This window comes from Cotesia typhae, unplaced genomic scaffold (genome assembly GCF_013202065.1).
Source record: "Cotesia typhae breed Kobodo isofemale line unplaced genomic scaffold, CoteBio_Ctyphae contig_4, whole genome shotgun sequence".
Taxonomy (NCBI): Eukaryota; Metazoa; Arthropoda; class Insecta; order Hymenoptera; family Braconidae; genus Cotesia; species Cotesia typhae.
Window position 1 is genome coordinate 9144694 of NW_027423748.1, and position 17559 is coordinate 9162252.

General features: G+C 30.1%; 5 protein-coding genes across 9 annotated transcripts; 2 read left to right on the forward strand and 3 right to left on the reverse strand.

Annotated features, from left to right (window-relative positions):
• Positions 1-97: 97 nt before the first annotated feature.
• On the reverse strand, positions 98-2333 carry Fdx1 (Adrenodoxin-like protein 1, mitochondrial Ferredoxin 1). The gene is made up of 4 exons (XM_074243309.1): positions 2085-2333; positions 1425-1476; positions 1078-1325; positions 98-959 (listed from the first exon to the last, which is right to left on the reverse strand). Exons 1-4 carry the CDS (start codon positions 2188-2190, stop codon positions 856-858), a joined length of 510 nt encoding a protein of 169 aa, XP_074099410.1. The 5' UTR covers positions 2191-2333; the 3' UTR covers positions 98-855.
• Positions 2334-2412: 79 nt separating this feature from the next.
• Positions 2413-4137, forward strand: Icln (chloride nucleotide-sensitive channel icln). The gene is made up of 6 exons (XM_074243308.1): positions 2413-2565; positions 2638-2764; positions 2860-3005; positions 3275-3448; positions 3594-3728; positions 3816-4137. The coding sequence occupies exons 2-6, from the start codon at positions 2646-2648 to the stop codon at positions 3917-3919; spliced, it is 678 nt and encodes a 225-aa protein (XP_074099409.1). The 5' UTR covers positions 2413-2565; positions 2638-2645; the 3' UTR covers positions 3920-4137.
• A 21-nt stretch (positions 4138-4158) lies between these two features.
• Positions 4159-8568, reverse strand: Upf2 (UPF2 regulator of nonsense mediated mRNA decay). The gene is made up of 2 exons (XM_074243297.1): positions 8363-8568; positions 4159-8282 (listed from the first exon to the last, which is right to left on the reverse strand). Exon 2 carries the CDS (start codon positions 8265-8267, stop codon positions 4776-4778), a length of 3492 nt encoding a protein of 1163 aa, XP_074099398.1. The 5' UTR covers positions 8268-8282; positions 8363-8568; the 3' UTR covers positions 4159-4775.
• A 993-nt stretch (positions 8569-9561) lies between these two features.
• On the forward strand, positions 9562-12338 carry Shc (SHC-adaptor protein). 2 transcript variants are annotated; one of them, XM_074243307.1, is made up of 9 exons: positions 9562-9711; positions 9960-10079; positions 10324-10394; positions 10462-10522; positions 10588-10925; positions 11003-11241; positions 11321-11467; positions 11658-11896; positions 12109-12338. In XM_074243307.1, exons 2-9 carry the CDS (start codon positions 9978-9980, stop codon positions 12241-12243), a joined length of 1332 nt encoding a protein of 443 aa, XP_074099408.1. In that variant the 5' UTR covers positions 9562-9711; positions 9960-9977; the 3' UTR covers positions 12244-12338. The 2 variants fall into 2 exon arrangements, with proteins under 2 accessions (XP_074099408.1, XP_074099406.1); XM_074243305.1 differs by lacking the exon at positions 9562-9711 and adding an exon at positions 9842-9883.
• A 150-nt stretch (positions 12339-12488) lies between these two features.
• On the reverse strand, positions 12489-17183 carry LOC141527697 (uncharacterized). Of its 4 annotated transcripts, XM_074243300.1 has the most exons (15): positions 16994-17183; positions 16677-16843; positions 16324-16602; positions 15923-16235; positions 15561-15846; positions 15296-15474; positions 15137-15212; positions 15006-15079; positions 14810-14916; positions 14571-14746; positions 14444-14514; positions 14231-14370; positions 14032-14137; positions 13404-13969; positions 12489-13227 (listed from the first exon to the last, which is right to left on the reverse strand). In XM_074243300.1, the coding sequence occupies exons 2-15, from the start codon at positions 16821-16823 to the stop codon at positions 13141-13143; spliced, it is 2607 nt and encodes an 868-aa protein (XP_074099401.1). In that variant the 5' UTR covers positions 16824-16843; positions 16994-17183; the 3' UTR covers positions 12489-13140. The 4 variants fall into 4 exon arrangements, with proteins under 4 accessions (XP_074099401.1, XP_074099400.1, XP_074099402.1 ...); XM_074243299.1 differs by lacking the exon at positions 16994-17183 and having other exon boundaries at positions 15006-15064; positions 16677-16963; XM_074243301.1 differs by lacking the exon at positions 16994-17183 and having other exon boundaries at positions 14444-14478; positions 16677-16963.
• Between the last annotated feature and the right edge of the window lie 376 nt (positions 17184-17559).

Consider the following 17559-nt stretch of genomic DNA (forward strand, 5'->3'; position numbering starts at 1 on the left):
ATTAATTAATAAATAAAAGTAATTAATTATTATTAATTATTATTCGTTTGATTATTAAAGACATTTAAATAATCTTACGGATAAATGTTGATGTGTAAAAAAAAAAATAAATTAATATTTTATGAAGAAGTTAATGGAACAAAGCGACATAGGTGTATTTAATAAATTTCTAATTGAGAAATTTTATTTGAGATTATCAGAGCTATCGGACTTAATATCTACCACGAGTACGAGGGATTAAATATTTAAAATAATAATAATGTAATTTGTAAATGTGGTAGTTACATATGTGTCATGACCTTTTTCTCTCTCTTAATTAACCCTCAAGGGCGTCCCAAAATAATATTAATAAATAAATATATATATTATAATTATAATATTAATTTAATGCTACTGCAAACCCATCGAATAAGATTTTAATTGATAAATTCATAATATCATAAATGTTTAAATCTTGTATCATTGTAATTAAAAAAAAAAAAAAAAAAAAAAAAAATGAATGAAATTATGTACCATAATCTCCCATGAAAAATAAATATATTGTATCATGATGGAATATTTAGCAAATATATTTATTAAAATATCCTTTTAAATAGAATAGTAGATATCTAATTTGATTAAATTGATAGTTTGACTATCAGCAACTACAATTGTAAGCAATAATTATCTTATTTACATTTTTTTTTATAATAATAATTGGTAATAAATAATTATCAATTAATATTAATACTAAGGAGAGTGATGATTTTATTTTTGGATAAATAAAATATTTAAAAACATTTTTTTGATCTTTGTCTAAAAAATTTTTCAGAATATTTTGTTTAATAAAATAATTAACGTTTATTTTCAAGACCATTAATGAGGTGTTGGTGTGTGACCATCAACGTAGAAATTCCTGGTAGCTTTCGGCAGCTCTAACTTAATTCCTTCAAGGTCTTTTGTTAATACTATTTGACAACCTGTAAACACATTAGTTTACCCGATAATTTCCGGGACGCAAATACATTACAGGTAATGTATTAGTTATTAGTTATTTTTTTTAGAAAAATAATTTTGTACTTTTAAGTTGTGATTTACCTAGTCGCGAGTTTTCTTTTAAAAAAGGAGCAAGATCCAGTAAATCTTCTTCTTTTTCAGTAGCTTCCGGCAATTTATCCGTGAAATTATGGTCAACGTAAACATGACATGTAGAGCATGCTAGAGAAGCTTCACAAGCTCCTTCCATTTCAATGTTATGTCTGTGTGCTAAATATAAAACGTTATCACCAACTTTTCCTTTTATTTTGTTTTCTTTTCCTTCTCTATCTACATAAACAACATTTACTCTGAAACAGATAATTTATTACTTAATTAAGATTTCTTTTTTTTTTCTTATCAAAGAATTATTTTAAATGATAAAATTGAGTTAATTAATTAATACTTACATTTCATCGGGGGACTTTGGGTCCTCCCATTCGTACTCTCCATTATCAAGATCTAGAATCGATAAATTAAATTAGCAAACTTTTAATAATTATTTTTTATTTTTTTATTAATTAAATTAGATCTAAAAAATATTTTTTTTTTTTTTTTTCAATTGTGATAAATTTTTCCATAAAAAATTTTTTTTAAATTGACAGATGTCTCTTAAATTAATTATACTAAAATCAGCTGACACATGTAAAAATTGATAAAAATTTTTAGAAGCATTTTTTTATTATAATTAATTAATTAAAAAAATTTTTAAAATAAACAGCTGACTGCTAACTTCAATATTATAATTTTTCAGAATTAATTTTGCGGAACAAATTTATTTAATTATAAAATAAAACAATTATAATAGTGACAGCTAACTTTAATGCCATAGTTAGCTGTCACTTGACAATTTTTTAATTTTATTTAACAAAAAGTTTTGTTCCAAAAAATTATTTTTAAAAAATTGCATATTTTATTTTTTTAAATTTCTAGATGTCAATTTTTTTTTTGCTATAATTTATTTGTTTAAAATTTTTGAAGTTATCAAATATGTGCTACATTAATTTTCATTAATTTCCCGCCATAAAAATAAGGAGAGTGTTTGTAAAAAAAAAAAAATAAATACTTACGACTTGTAGTCTGAAAACATCGGGGACTAGTTTTTAATAAGTTTCTAAATAATAAAGGATCATTTTTATATATACAACCAAATATTAAATGTTTTAATAATGTCATTGTAATTTTTAAAGGTATTTATAAAATTATATGTTTTTTAGGTTATACTCAAGCCATTTGCGTTCCGGAGCACGCGTAATAAACTTGTTTGACTAAAATTAAATAAAAAAAAATAAATGTTGTTTAATGTTTGCGAAATTAACCGATACACGGCGCCACAGTACAGACTAAAAAATCAACAGAGCAGCGGTATGTTACTAAAGCCAATTTGGTTTAAAATAACCTAAAGATTTTAAGTGATTTTTCAAGTAACTGTAATCCAAAAATATTACACATAATTTACCAATTGCAAAGACTATTTATCAATTATAAATTATTTAATTGACTAACACGTTGTATTAAAGACTGAAAAGTTGACATAAAATTAATAAAAGTGTAAGTACAAAATTCTTAAAAATTTTTTTATTTTGTCAAAATACTAATTTTATTTTTTTGTTTTATTTCCAGATAAAATAATGGTTGTATTAAGCAATTTTTTGGCGCCCCAAGAAGGCATCAGACATGAAGAACCAAACACAACTCTTTACTTAGATGATAGAGAGGTAGGAAAAGGTACACTTTACATAACAGAAAGGTAAGTCCTTAAAAGTAAGCTTGGAATTTGCTATAAAAATTCTTCAAGTCGGTTTCATGTTCACTCTAACTGGTATTTTGCTCATTTTTTTTCAGCGTACTGTCATGGGTAAATAGCACTACGCAACAAGGCTTTTCTCTAGAGTATCCTCACATATCTATCCACGCAATCTCACGAAATGAAGTAAATCATCCTCGACATCATCTATATGTGGTGGTTGATTCTAAAGTTGACCTTCCAGGTAAACAATAGGATCAATAACACTGAAGTTGACAGATATTAAAAAATTTTTTTTTAATTTAAAATTAAAAAAAAATTTAATTAAAAAGTTTCACATGTGAAAATTAATAAAAATTTTTAGAAGCATTTTTTCGATGTAATTAATTTGTTAAAAAAATTTTTTAAATTGACAGCTGACCGCTAACTTTAGTATTAAATTTATTTTAATAAAACAATAATAATTTATTTAATAAGTCAGTGAACTTAATTAATTAATTAATTATTTTTTAGGTTTTGAGGAAGTACAGCAAAATGAAGAAAATTCAGATGAAGATGATAATTCGGAACATGCGAATACTCACATGAGGTTTGCACCTGATAATACTCAAAGCTTGGATGCTATGTATCAGGCGATGAGTCAATGTCAGATTCTTCATCCTGATCCTAATGACTCTCATTCGGATGGTAATTTGTTTATTATTATTATTATTATTATTATTATTACTACAAATTTTAACGCTTAAAATAATTGATATTTTAATGGCTTTAATATCATTATTATCATCATATATATTATTTTAAATGATTTATTAAAAATTATATTTTTTAGATGAAGAAGATGATGAAGACAAGTTTGAAGATGCTGAACCCCATCACGGAGCAAAAGAAGACGACGGAGAAGAAGAAGAATATAGAGATGCATATGAAATTGGAGCAGGCGACGCACCTCATATTTTACCTCTAGGTAATTTATTTATTTAATTTTTATTTTACTTTTACTTTTACTGAAGAATATTATGTTAATTAATAGAAATTATTGCTAAATTTTTAGAGTCTCTAGCAAATAATCACAACGGAAATGGCAACGGAAACAACTTTGAAGATATGGATGTCGATGATGGACGGTTCGACGACGTCCCAGACCAGCATAATTAAAGAACAGAATTATTAAGCATTAATGGTTAATCCCTTATCGATTTGGCTATAATAAATACTAAATACTGCACTTGATAGTTTAGACCAATACTACTCACCGCAGTAATTCATAAATATAATAGCGAAGAAATAAGATTAAAAAAAAAACACAAAATTAAGTATTCCGCCATAGAATATCACTTAAAAACATAAATAACATTAGCTATTGTACAATTAAACATACTGCATTTTTTTTCCTCTTTTTTTTTTTTTTTTGAAGCACTAAACTTTATTTATATTCATTTTATACATGGCAATAGAGTCTCATGAATTGAGAACAATAAAATCATTAACATGATAACACTGACAGAGTAACTGAATGGCATAGCATAACTTTGTTTTAGTTTACTATTATTGTTATTATTATTTTATCTTATAGTATGTCAACAATTAGTATTCATTAGTAATTAGTAATCACAGAGTAATTTTTACTTTAATTTACTTTTTACTTATTTATTCAAATTTTTACTCTAAGACTAAATTACATCAGAATTATATTGGTGATAAAAAATAAGTACATCTTTGGGTACTATTCGTAAAAAATACAAAAAATTATACACTTAAATATTTTATTAATTAGTCAAATTAACATTTATTTTAATTTTTTATACGAAATATATAAAATCGCAACCAAAAGTAACTACTTCTTTTTTTTTTTTTTTTTTTTTTGAGCTCGACCGAATATCAAAAAATATACAATTTATTATAGAAATTTTTTCACTTATTTATATAAATACTTGGACGTTGGAAGTTTCAAGAATATTTAATAATAATTACTAATTAATTATACAAAACAATAATCATTACCTTCCATAGTCTATCTAATTTTTTTGGGCCCAAAAATAAGATCAGCGTCCGGCGCGCCTTTAGGATGATTATACTTCTGGCGTCTTTCCCTATTTAAATTAACAGTAACAGGCCTAGCACCCTGATTAATGGTCTCCTGGTAGTCTTCTTCCTCCTGCCGCTCCGTAATATTAAGCGTCAGCCTTTTAACACGTTCCTTTTCTTCCTTCTGTTCCTGTTCGCGATTTCTCAAGTTCATCGCGAGTTCCGAGGACGAAGAAACCGCGAGGTTCTTGTACTGCTGCTTATTGCCCTTCCTGACCATCAAAATAAAGTCAACCGTGGATTTATCAGAAGGTCCCTCTTGAAGCTGTTCATAAGTCTTCTTAGAATTTTTAACATGAATGGGAACGGAGATATCAACCTGAGGAGGCTTGACATTGTCTCGCATTCTATCTTGAATATTATCCGAGACAATTTTATCCAAAGCCGAGAGAAAGTCGTCATCCTCCGGACAGCTGACTCTTTTGGGCCCAGCGGGTAGCGCAGCATCTAGCTCAGCAGAGTCCAGAATGACTCCTTCGTTGATTCCTTGAGACAAGCTCTGCTCCTGAGTGTTCTCAGCAGTTCCAGTGTTTTCATCTCGGTCTCTCATGACCCAGTCTTCTTCCGACTGAGCTTCAGAAAAGTCCTCAGCTTCTTCAAAATGTAACTCAGCCATTCCTTTGGCGTCTCCACTGCCACCATTGCCTCCTCCAGCTTCTTCATCCCCTTCGGGAATCACCCCCATCTCCGTATCATCGCCTATATTATCGTCCTTGACCTGCAACGACGGGTACAAAGTATTCCTCAGCTCTTCAATCGCACACTGTGACTCCTTGTAGCTGGCAAACAGCTGCATCTTTGGTCTCAACATCACCAGGGTGTCGCGGTACATATAATCAATTCCAATTGGAAAAACATTGTCCGGAGTCCAAACAGGATCTGTGTACTTGAACCAATAATAATTCTGAAAGAAGATAAGAAAGTAATCCAATTTCTTCTTGCTAGACCCACCACTGAAGTACTGACCGCAAGTCTCCAGAAGCGTACAGACCAGCCGGATGCGAAATAGATGATCAGGAGGGTCCAGTGGACTGGGAACTGCGTGGTCCATGCTCACGCCGAAGGTGATCAGAAGATAGAGCGTTCTAAAAATATCTCCGCTCTCCACCATCCGGTAATTGTACAGCTCGCCTAGATACTTAACCATCGCGATTCTCCGCTGATTATACTTGGGTAAATTTATCTCCATGCAGAGACGGATATCTTCTAGGACACCGTCGACCACGTGGGGCCCAACCGCCTCGTAGTGAGCCACCAGGCCGGCTAAAAGACTCCCGACGCACCGGATATTTAAATATTTGACATTATAAGCGGCAGTCAGGCACTTTATGGCATAAGAAGCGACATTCTCGTCGTCCCAGTCGAGCTTCCTCATCAGCTTCAACACCTTGTCGGTGTTGGTCTTAGACAGATCTTGGTACAGGAGCTTTCGGATGAACTCGTGCATCGGCGGTCGATCTTTTTTAGAGACTCCTCCTGAAGACTCCGGTGGATTGACAAAGTAATAAGCGTTCTCTATTATGGTCACGTATCTAGAATCCAAAGCAGTCACCGCTTTCTTTCTCATCATCTGCTCCAAGTAGACTTTGGTCCGCTGGTGCGAGTCCACTGAGCAGAACAGGAACCTCCCGCAAGTCTCCAGAAGATTACAGGCCATCTCGATGTGGTGGTGAGTGAAATCATGGAGCAGAACTTTGAGACAGTAGAGAGCTTCGATCTTGGAGTACAGTTTGAATTTAACCAGCTCGCCGATGTATCTCACTACTTTCACCTTAGATTCAATGTTTATCTGGTCCTTCTTGCGCACGTGGTACCTGAAGTCGTGCTTCAGCATGGTACAGAGCTCGTTAGCGACGTCTGACATCACCGGGTACAGAATAGCCGCCAGACGAGAGTAAAAAGGCAGCAGATCCAAGCGGATCCTAGAAACTCCAAACAAAGCTTTTATTAATTTTTTCTTGTTGTGTTTGGTGTTGAGATTCATCAGGAAGTCCACTGCGGCGTTGTCGATCATCTCTCTGTTCACGCAGTTGGGTAAATGAGTCAGAAACGCGTCCAGTAGAATTTTGTTGCTGATATTGGCTACCTGAGGCTCTTCAATCTCTGGTTCAGGCTCTTCGACTTTCTCGATGTCTTCCAGCTCTTCTAGAGTTATTTCTTCGTCCAACGCTTCTTCAGTAATCGGAACTTCAGTCTTCGGAACTTCTTTCAAGTAAGAACCCGGCAGAAAGACCGTCAAGTCAGGAAGAACTTCGTAAAATCTCCTCGTTTCGTCGTCACCCCACATGTCTTCCATCAAACTGTTTTCTTCGCTTTCGGTAATCAGCTTCAAGGTATCATCAGACTCATTCTTAACTTCGCTGGCCACTGGCAGCTGTGGTATGGGCTCATCCAAGGTCTCTGCAAAATTTTGGACATTCGCCATCAGTCGGTCGTAAGACACCTGAAGCGCTTCCATTTTTTCCTTGCGCTCAGAACTTAGCTCGCCTCTGGTCTGAAGAATTTTTCGGTTCTGCTTCTCGAAAGCCTGCAGCTCCTTGTGATCCTTCAACAAGTGCTTGCACAGTGAGTTGTAGTAATCTCTCAGCAGGGAACGGACATTCTGCTGCTTGTCTTGGGTCAGCACCTTGCTCTTTGGTATCTCTATCTCCAACTTGTCGGACAACTCCCGGATTTTTTTCGGAACTAGTCCGGCGTAGTCTTCACCGCAATGTCTGCAAAAACTCAGGATAATATTGGCATTGTTGTGCTCTTCTTTGTCCATGTTTATCAGGACTGTCAGGACTGACCCCAGCAGCGGCAGGCCTTGCTTGTGCGTGAAAATACCAGCGTTGACCAGCTCCGCGTAGAAACGCAAATCAACTCGCAATTTTGACGGATTATTTATTTTTTCTCCTACCTTGAAATTCAACACGCGCTGCCAGTTTTCGAAAAAATGCGCGGAGAATTCCGCGTAGGTCTGATGTAAAAATGTACAGATTTTGATAGCTGCCTGCACGTCGGTCATTTTTAACTTTGCGTCCACCAATGCGGTCGCTATTTCACTCACATACTTCGTTAAATTTAAATTCGCCATGTCTTTTAAAAATTGGTCGACTTGAGCCGCGTTGAAACTCTTCAACTTTTTCACCAGGGTCGTATTTTTTTTTAAATTTGAGTCAAGCTTACTGAAGTAAGAATCGGGAGGTCTCGAGATGTTGAGATTTGAATTTCTGATTTCTTCTTTAGCAGCCAGTCGCATCTCCACGTCCTTTACATAATCTAATACCAATTGTCGTTCTTCCTCCGTAGTATTATCACCGGCAGCCGAATTTCCAGCATCAATATCTCCGGCTGGTGGATCTTCAGCTACGACCGCTTCCATGGCTTCCTGAGAATCTTTTTCTACTTGTTTCTCGTTTTTTTCCATCTGCGTCATTGTTAGTTTTTAATTCTAATAAATAAATAAATAAATAAATAAATAAATAAATAAATAAAATAAATAAATAATTCAAACATTTGTTTTGTATTCACCTTGGTTAGTTTCTGTTATTTGAGGTTAACTTTATTCAATTATTCCTCGTGATATTCCCTCGCTGTTGTAATTTAGTCATGCTTACAAAAATTGATTATTTTTTCACAACCTTAATTACTCAACAATTTATTTTCATAAGTAAATTATTGTTTATAATTTTTTTATTTTACTTGTTATTGTGAGTTATTTAATCAAGTACAATCTATCCACACAAAAAAATAAAAACATGTTTTTTTTTTTTTAAATAATCTTTTCTTACTAATTGCAGGTAAGTTAGAAATATGTCATGTCGGTAAATGAACTATATAGCATTTCTGTATAAATCCCCGCCATATTTATTCCACACTGCAACAATTCTTTGTTTATAATTTAAATTAATAACCTAACTTTTGTCGGCGTTTACGGTTTTTGTAATAATACTAAAGTTAGCGGTCAGCTGTTAATTTTAAAAATTTGTTTAACAAATTAATTAACAATAAAAAAATGCTTCTAAAAATTTTCACTTGTAATTTTTATGAATTTTCACATGTGAAACTTTTTAATTAAATTTTTTTTTTAATAATTCAGTGTTTTTTTTTTTCTTTATAAAAATATTTTGTCATAAAAATTCTTATATAAAATGACTTGTTTTCTAAAAAAACAAATTTATTAATTACGATCAGTGTTAAGGTAAGAAAAATTTATTGTCAATTTTTTTTTGCGACAATTTCTTCGTTAAAAATAAACTCCTAGTATAATTGAATATCTGCTGAATTAATTTTCATTAAATTTCTACATGTAAAATTTTTTTATTAAAATTTGCTTAAATTATTATTATTATTACAATAACATATTTGTTACTAATTGCAGGTAAAATAGAACTGTAGCAAAAAAATATGGTCATGCGCACAAGTTTTCCTCATCAGCTGTCAAATTTTATGAGACATTGTTCTACGGATTTTATCTATTTAATCGGTTTATACAGACATTTGTACACATATATAAGAGTACTTATATGTACATAAATTAATACACTTACATGTAGCATATATTTATGCTATTACCATATTTAAATTTTTTACACTTGATAGTAGTATTGTCACACTGATGACTAGTTAATTTTTAACCCTAAAAATTACCATTATTTATTGCGTTTTTGTGTATATATATATACAATATACATATATATATATATATATATATATATATATATATATATATATATATATATATATATATATATATATACACGGCAAAATATCTTAAGCATCATAAGCAACGCATTGACCCAATAAAATTGTTTATTAACAATAATGTCGCTTAATAAAGTTATTTGTAGTAACTGATATAAAAGTGATAAAAGCTTGAGGTAAGAAAGAGTTATAAAAATTTTTGTTTTATTGATTTCCTCTAAAATCATTCCAAATGTTAAATCTTTTCAAAAGACATTGAAATTCCAATTAGATTACTCATTTCGTACTATCATTTGATCTACTTTCTCGCTTGAGTTAGTACGAGTAATATTTTTCCTTATCATGGAAGTATGTGTAGAATGTAATTAGTTGTAAAAACTTGTGTTGTGAGTTGGTTGATATTAAATTGCTTGTTTTTTAACAGAGAATTTGGAATGTAGTCATGGCTGCTGGAGGCGGCGGAAGTTTCATAAGCAAACCTGCACGAGGATGGCTACACCCTGATCACTTAGTCAGCAAAGAAGGAATCACTTATGCTGTCAAAGTAAGTATTTTTTTTTATAACACTAAAAATTTTTTTAGAATTTTATAGCAATTAAATTATTAATTAAAAAATTCCACGTGTGAAATTTAATAAAAATTACAAGTAAAAATTTTTAGAAGCATTTTTTTATTGTAATTTATTTGTTATTAAAATTTTTAAAATTGACAGTCGTCAGTTAACTTTTTTTTTTAAATAATAATTAAATTATTCATTAATTAATAATAAAATATTTTTTTATTTTTAGTACATTGGATGTCTGGAAGTTTATAAGTCTATGAAAAGCCTGGATTTTGAGACAAGATCATGTGTTGCCAAGTAATTTATTAAAAATAATTTACAACAATTAATTAATTATTTTTTACTGATTGAATTTAATTTTCAGAAAATGTATAAACCGAGTTTGTGAAGCAGCAGGTTTGAAAACTGCTGATAAACAACGTAGAGTAAGTTTAATAATTACAAACAATGATTGAGTGATTAATTAATTATTTATTTTAATGCTCAATAGGTTTCTCGCAGAGTATTAAATGCGATTGCCAATAAACCATACATGGAACATGCAGGCGATAATATAAATTTAACCATAAGCAGTACCAGCTTAACGCTGACGAGCTTGGACACTGGTCAAGTGATTGCCAAGCATGCGATGCCTCGGATTTCATTTGCCTCAGGAGGTGACACTGAAATTCTAGACTTTGTCGCTTACGTAGCGAAGGATGTCCAGGAATGGCGAGCTTGCTATGTACTTGAATGCGGTGGAGGACTGGCTCAGGATGTTATTTCGACCATTGGTCAGGCATTCGAGCTAAGATTCAAAGAATTTCTGACGAAGCCATCGAGCTTGCAGTAATTATTTTACCATTTATTATTATATTTTTATTTTTAATTTAATTCCTATGACCGATGATTATCAATATTTATAGCCCTGAATTGAATGGCATTCGAGAGCCAGATCGTGATTATTATAATGATCTTCCTGGTAAAGTCCCGCCGGATATAGGACCACCTCCGGTACCGCCACTTCCTATTACGGCTTCAACACTTCCTAATTTGAAGCATCATTCAAGTTCAAATTCAATGAGCTCAAATAATACACAGTGTGCGTCTTCGTCAGATTCCTATCCTAATGGAAGAGGAAGAAATTCTTCTGTTCAATGGACTGGTATTTTAATTTATGATTTATTGTATTATTGATCAAATTAATTAGAAAAATTTCAATTATAAATTTTATTTTTTAACAGAATCCGGAAATCTTATTGATTTAAATTCCGATGGTGCAACTGTGATGCCTTTAACTCCACCTGAGCATAATTATGTTAATGATACAGTAATTGCTGCTAATAGAGACACTAGAAAAGAACCATCTTTATTTGATGCCTTCGATATGCGTAAGGATTAATTTTTAATTATTTAAAATTATTTTTATTAAATCTCTAAATGTTCATATTCATTAAAAAAAATAATAATAATAATAATAATAATAAAAATTTTGACTATTATTATTATGTAGCTGTTTAAAAATTTTATTAATATTAACAAAGAAGCTCAAAATTAATTATTATTATTTTTTTTTCTTAGAACCATTTAGTACAGCTATATCTGAAATGAATAAGCTGAGCCCCAGGTCACAAAAACAACAATTAAGACAAGAGGTCTGGTATCACGGGAGTGTTAGCAGGTCTGAGGCTGAGTCAATGCTGACGAAAGACGGAGATTTCCTTGTACGAGAGTCCCAAGGTTCTCCTGGACAATATGTTCTCACGGGTATGAACAATGGAACGCCTAAACATTTGCTTCTAATTGATCCAGAGGGAGTGGTAATTTTTATTTTCATTTATATCACTTTTTATTATTATATTATAAGGTAAAAGACCCAGTTATTGACACTTGCAATTTTATTCTAATTAAAAAAGTGGATTTGTTTTTTTTTTATTAAAAAAAAAAAAATTTCAAGTGTTGACAACTGGGCCTTTTACTTTATTTTCCTGTTTAAAAATACCGATTGAAAATAATTAAAAAAAAATTCTAGGTCCGAACCAAGGATCGTATATTCGACAGCGTTAGTCATTTAGTTAATCATCATTGTGACAATGCCCTGCCAATTATTTCGGCAGACAGCGCTTTGGTACTGCGATATCCAGTACCTCGGCGTACGGAGTTTTGATTTTAAGCTCTGTTTAATTAAATTTAATCAATTCACCAGGAAGATAATAAATTATAATAACTTATTTAAATTAAAACTTGGAAAAAAAAAAAAAATTATATACTATTTTGAATGGACGTTGAAGCTTCAGGTGATTAAAAAGTCTGTAAACCTGATGTTAGCTTTGATCACTGAGCTTCCGTGAAGAGACACATACTGCAGTTAAGGCTTTGTAAAATAGTGTCACATTCAACGCATTTTTATTAAAATTTTAGATGTATTTGTTTTTAAAATATTCTTCCTGCCTATTGAATATTTTTTTTAACCAACGATTTATCTATTGATTAATCGGCTGACTATTTAATTGAATGACTAATTATAAATTATAAATATAATATAAATTTTAACTATTATTTGTAAACGTTTTAAAATTTAAAGTAGCTACGTAGCAAAATATCTTCCTACTTTTTCTCGAAGCATAATTTTATTTTTATATATATGTATTTTAGAGAAAAAATATACAAGTTAGACGTGTACTAATTGCGATTAAACCAATTACTAGATGAAATATTGAGAATAATAAATGTATAATTAAATAGAAAATTAATGTCATACTGAAAAGTATTTAATAAAAATTATTGTTCAGAGAATCATTGATTATAATTGCGATTATATATTTTTAAAATATATATCAAATTATAACGTACTTTTTTATATTTTCATACATGAAAAAATAATAGTAATGCATTGTAATAATTATTAATATTATTATTTACTTATTTGTTAGAAATAATTTAGTTGTAATTTTATGAACGAATGGTACGCATTTTTTATCATACTATCATATTGATTAATTATAATCATTCAAGCCATTTACTCATGTCAATAAAGTCTTTTACCTCATAAATTAATCTGTGTTTATTCATTTGGATTATTTAATCTTTCATTTAAGTTTTCGAGTAAGGGCAATCTTAATAAATCTTCATCTGAATTTTCATCCAAATTCTAAGAAAAAAAAATTTATTAAAAATTTTTTTTTCTTAAATTTTTATTTATTTTACGACACTAAAGTTAGCAATCACTTGACTATTTTTTAATTTTTTTTTTTTAAATTTGGGTAAAAAAAATTTTTAAAATGATCAAATCTCAGCTAAATTAATTTTAATGTTAATTATACAAACCTCAGGGTACTCATATTTATAAATTTTCTTCTCTATTGGAGCTTTAGGTTCTTCTTCTTCCTTTTTTGACTCTCTCACTAAAGAATTAGGAATCATTTTACTAATCCACTCAAAAATTTCCAGTTTACAATCTTGAGAATTATGCAAAATTCCTCGTTTTTGTTGATCAAATTTATCCTCGACCCTCTTTTGCTTCTCAATCTCTTTAGCCAGGCCATCAACATACTTTTCCCAATCTTCGTAATTCATCACAGCCTTTTTTTTCTTCATCTTCTTGCGCCTCTCAGAGAGCTCGGCGATGCCCAGCTCAATCGCTCTAATGTCTCGCTCACGCAATCTTAAATGCATGCGCTTTTGCTCTTGCAACAAGGCATTGAGACACGGAACTTCTGAAGAAAGAGCCAGAGAACACAGAGGTACACTGCTGACCGAATGTAAAACTCGGCTTTTAATCTTATCCTCTTCATAATTTAGGTATTCATCCTCATCTTTGACTACAAGATCTTCTTCTTTCTCCTCGCTGATGTTCTTTATTTTTATCTGCTCTTTATACTCCCTCGGCAAGTCTACACACGCACAATTATTATTCAAATACTTAAATAAAAAAAATAAAATGAAGATTAATTACAATTTTCATGAGGAAGAATATATAGATGTTTTGCAACGCTAAAAATAATGTCTCCTTGCAGTGAAGAAAATGTTAGTCGCCTTGCAATTAAGTTTACTTCAATTATCTAAAAAATAAATGATAAATTTTATTATTTTAATTAATTACTAGCAACCTTGCAGTCACATATAGATTAAAAATAAAAAAAATATTTTTTTACTCTTAGAAGAATATTTTGTTCGTTCCAAATTCTTATCGTGAAATCTTCTGAAGAAGTTGCGCAAATTTTTAAAGATTCCAGAGTTGATATGTCTAAAATTCGTTTTTTATGATCATTTGATAAATTATGTTCATATTTAACTAAAAAAATTAATAATGATCAATTATAAAATAAATTTCTTCTTTAATAATGAAAGAAAAATTTTATAAATACTTTTCTTCTTGACATCATACATAAAAAGTTGATCTCTTGAGTCATTTGCGTTGATTACACAAACAGAAAATCTTTTAGAATAATTAAAATAATTTAATTATTATTATTATTATTAATCAAAACTTACCCTACAGATGCGATATTAATTATTGGAGTAGTTAAATAAATACAATATGATAATGCAAGAGGATTTGTGATGCAAGGAAATATTTTCCAAAATTTTATACACCAATCTTCAGCAATCGAAAATATGTGGTGAGACTTATGGGAGATACATAAGTTTTTAATTGGTTTATTGTGTGCCTAAGTTTTAAAATTTTAATTTTTGATTATTTTTAATCAAAATTTATTTTGTAAATTAATTACTTGAATAATTTGTTGGAATTTTCCGGTAGATTCGTCGATAGACATCAGCTCGCCTTTATTTGTCCCAGCAAAAATGCGCACACTAATGGGATTTATTATTCGGGTCTCTAAAAATTAATTGAATAATTTATAAATTAAATAAAATTATTTTTTTAATAATTTTAAGTGTAGTGATTATTAATTATTAATATTATACCATTAATTATAATTTCGCTGTAATGATCGTAAACTGCGACGGTAGTAATGTGTTTTTCACTGGTCCAAGAATTTCTACAATGAAAAATTATAAAATAAGATTAAAATTTTTAAATTAAAAAAATATTTTACTTGATTTTCATGGGAAATATATTAGAATTGAAGATTAATATATTTTGTGTTATTAATGGGACAACATAAATATTTCCTGGAAGAAAAAAAAATATTTTCATTAAATATATATTATATAATTTATAATTGATAATTTTTAGAAAGCAAAAAAAATTATACCGGTGATAGAACTAGAAGAAATAGAAACTGGCTCTACATTTGTAGAAAGAATAATAGCATTGATTTGTTTTCCAGAAGCAGAAGATAAGACACTGATAGAATGATCGGAACTACTCACGATAATAATACGAATCGGATATCTGAGACTTTGTGTAGACTGCAGAATACTTGCTTTTGTACTAAAAGAAGCATGTAATTTTTTATTTGAATAATTTTAGTAATAAAATTTAAAAGAAGAAATAAAAATTAAAGAAGCTATTTTTACAAAAGTGAAGAGTAAAATAAATAGAGCTGATGCATGAAGAAAAAAGTCAATTTCGTGCCCAAAGTCACTACTGAAGACGATTCATTAATTGCAATTGCATTTATGGATCCCAGATTTGCAAAAGATTCTATTTTGTCTTTAAAATTGCAGCTCCAGACTTGAAGAATGTTATCTGAAGACGTAGTGAGGAATCCGCATATAGAAGGATGGGAAATGATGGACTTTACAGCTCCTTTATGCCCGACATGATTGAACACTCGGTCTAGGTTCGTTGTCCAGGCATAAACTAAAAGAAAAAATAGTAATTTTCATTGGAGTAAAATATATGAAAAATCTATAATAATATAGAATAATTCACTTGCCGTTGCCTGATAAATCACCGGTGATAATCCAATTACTAGCGGGATGAAAGTAAAGAGCTGTGATTGCTGAAGCTGTCGCATTTAGTTTTGTGGTAAGAAATTTAACATAAAGACCTGCATATTCATCTTCTTCGGTGGACAATGGCACAATGTACATTGTTGTTAAATAAGATACAGCTAATTTCAATGACTCAGTGGTCGTTGCAACCAAAGAAGAACACTGCATTGACCAGATAGGTCCATAATTAGTATCCATTGTATTTATCGTCTGGTAAGACTCGTAGGCTAATTTCGATTTGTTTTGCAGGTATCTCTGAAGATTATTCAATTTATTATTATTATTGATAATTAATTTGGATGGTTATCATTATTAAAAATCGAACATATAGAAGAATAATTACCGTGACACTTGTAGAACTAATGACAATTAATTCTGGTGATGAAAAAATTAAATTTTGGATTTTAAATTTAGTTTTGACCGTCTGGATTAATTTAAACTCCTGGTCTAGTAACCAAAAAGTGTCATCATGACGGGCGTAGCAAGCGAATGATTTAATACTTGAGCACCAAATTATTTCAGTGAATAACATGCTGGGATTTAATGTGAACGAAGGGTGGATTTTTTGACCGTTCAATGAGTATCTGTGGACTTTTAATCCGTCGTCCAGCAGCAGAAATTCCTAAAAAAATTATAGTTTATTTATTTTGATATTTACTGGGGTATTATTATTATTGATAATAAGAGATAACTTACTCTACTGTCATTGCAAAAACAGATGTCTAAAAATTTTTCAAATAATTTTGTAGAAGATATTAATTTTAATCCGCTAAATAATTTTATTTCTTCCTGAAGGTTACAAATTTTACTTGGACTTTCATTAGTCTTGCTTTCGGTAGTCATTAAAGTTTTTAATATTTTTGCTGACATTTTAATATTTTGAATTTTATTGTAAATTAATTATAAAAAAAATTTTTTCACAAATAAATTACTTAAATATTTTTTTTTTTTAACAAACTTAATTAAATATTAAGCAATTTAATAAATTAAATTAAATAAATAAACAAATTTACTTTTCACAAAAAAAATTTTGACAGATGTCCGTTAATTTCAATACTACAGTAAATAATACTGAAGTTAGCGGTCAGCTGTTAATTTCTAAAAATTTTCACTTTTAATTTTTATTAATTTTCACATGTAAAGCTTTTTAATTAAATTTTTTTTATAATAATTTAATAGTTAAAAAATTCTAAAAAAAATTTTTAAAACTGTCAACTTCATTGTTATTGCAGTAAGTATATAACAAAAATGGCGGGCTTAAAGGTAGTTTCCACCATTACCGACAAATTGTAAAATAAAAATACAACAGTATTTATTTTTCCATACCATACGTTTTTCTTCTCTCTTCATGGTCACAAATATAAATAAATCATAGCACCCGTAGCACCCACAAGCTTAAATTTTGAAGGTCGTGCAAACACATGCAAAAATAAAAATTGCAACACGTCTATTTAGAACTACCTTTTTGTTCTCAGTCTGTGTTAAACATCATTTATCACCAGTACAACCATCAGCAGGAGATTCAGCATCAGTAGCCGCAGCCTCTGTGTTTAGTGCAAGACAACCCAAAAGGTGGAGG

Coding starts and splice junctions, on each gene's coding strand:
- Icln (XM_074243308.1), top strand. CDS start 2,646: ATGGTTGTATTAAGCAATTTTTTGGCGCCCCAAGAAGGCATCAGACAT. Junction 3,449..3,593: donor TAATGACTCTCATTCGGATG/GTAATTTGTTTA, acceptor TATATTTTTTAG/ATGAAGAAGATGATGAAGAC. Junction 3,729..3,815: donor ACCTCATATTTTACCTCTAG/GTAATTTATTTA, acceptor CTAAATTTTTAG/AGTCTCTAGCAAATAATCAC.
- Fdx1 (XM_074243309.1), bottom strand. CDS start 2,190: ATGACATTATTAAAACATTTAATATTTGGTTGTATATATAAAAATGAT. Junction 1,477..2,084: donor ATGTTTTCAGACTACAAGTC/GTAAGTATTTAT, acceptor TATCGATTCTAG/ATCTTGATAATGGAGAGTAC. Junction 960..1,077: donor AAAAGAAAACTCGCGACTAG/GTAAATCACAAC, acceptor ATGTGTTTACAG/GTTGTCAAATAGTATTAACA.
- LOC141527697 (XM_074243298.1), bottom strand. CDS start 16,850: ATGTCAGCAAAAATATTAAAAACTTTAATGACTACCGAAAGCAAGACT. Junction 14,515..14,570: donor ATTAATATCGCATCTGTAGG/GTAAGTTTTGAT, acceptor TTATTCTAAAAG/ATTTTCTGTTTGTGTAATCA. Junction 14,371..14,443: donor GTATGATGTCAAGAAGAAAA/GTATTTATAAAA, acceptor TAATTTTTTTAG/TTAAATATGAACATAATTTA.
- Upf2 (XM_074243297.1), bottom strand. CDS start 8,267: ATGACGCAGATGGAAAAAAACGAGAAACAAGTAGAAAAAGATTCTCAG.
- Shc (XM_074243305.1), top strand. Junction 11,242..11,320: donor TTCTTCTGTTCAATGGACTG/GTATTTTAATTT, acceptor ATTTTTTAACAG/AATCCGGAAATCTTATTGAT. Junction 11,897..12,108: donor TAATTGATCCAGAGGGAGTG/GTAATTTTTATT, acceptor AAAAAATTCTAG/GTCCGAACCAAGGATCGTAT.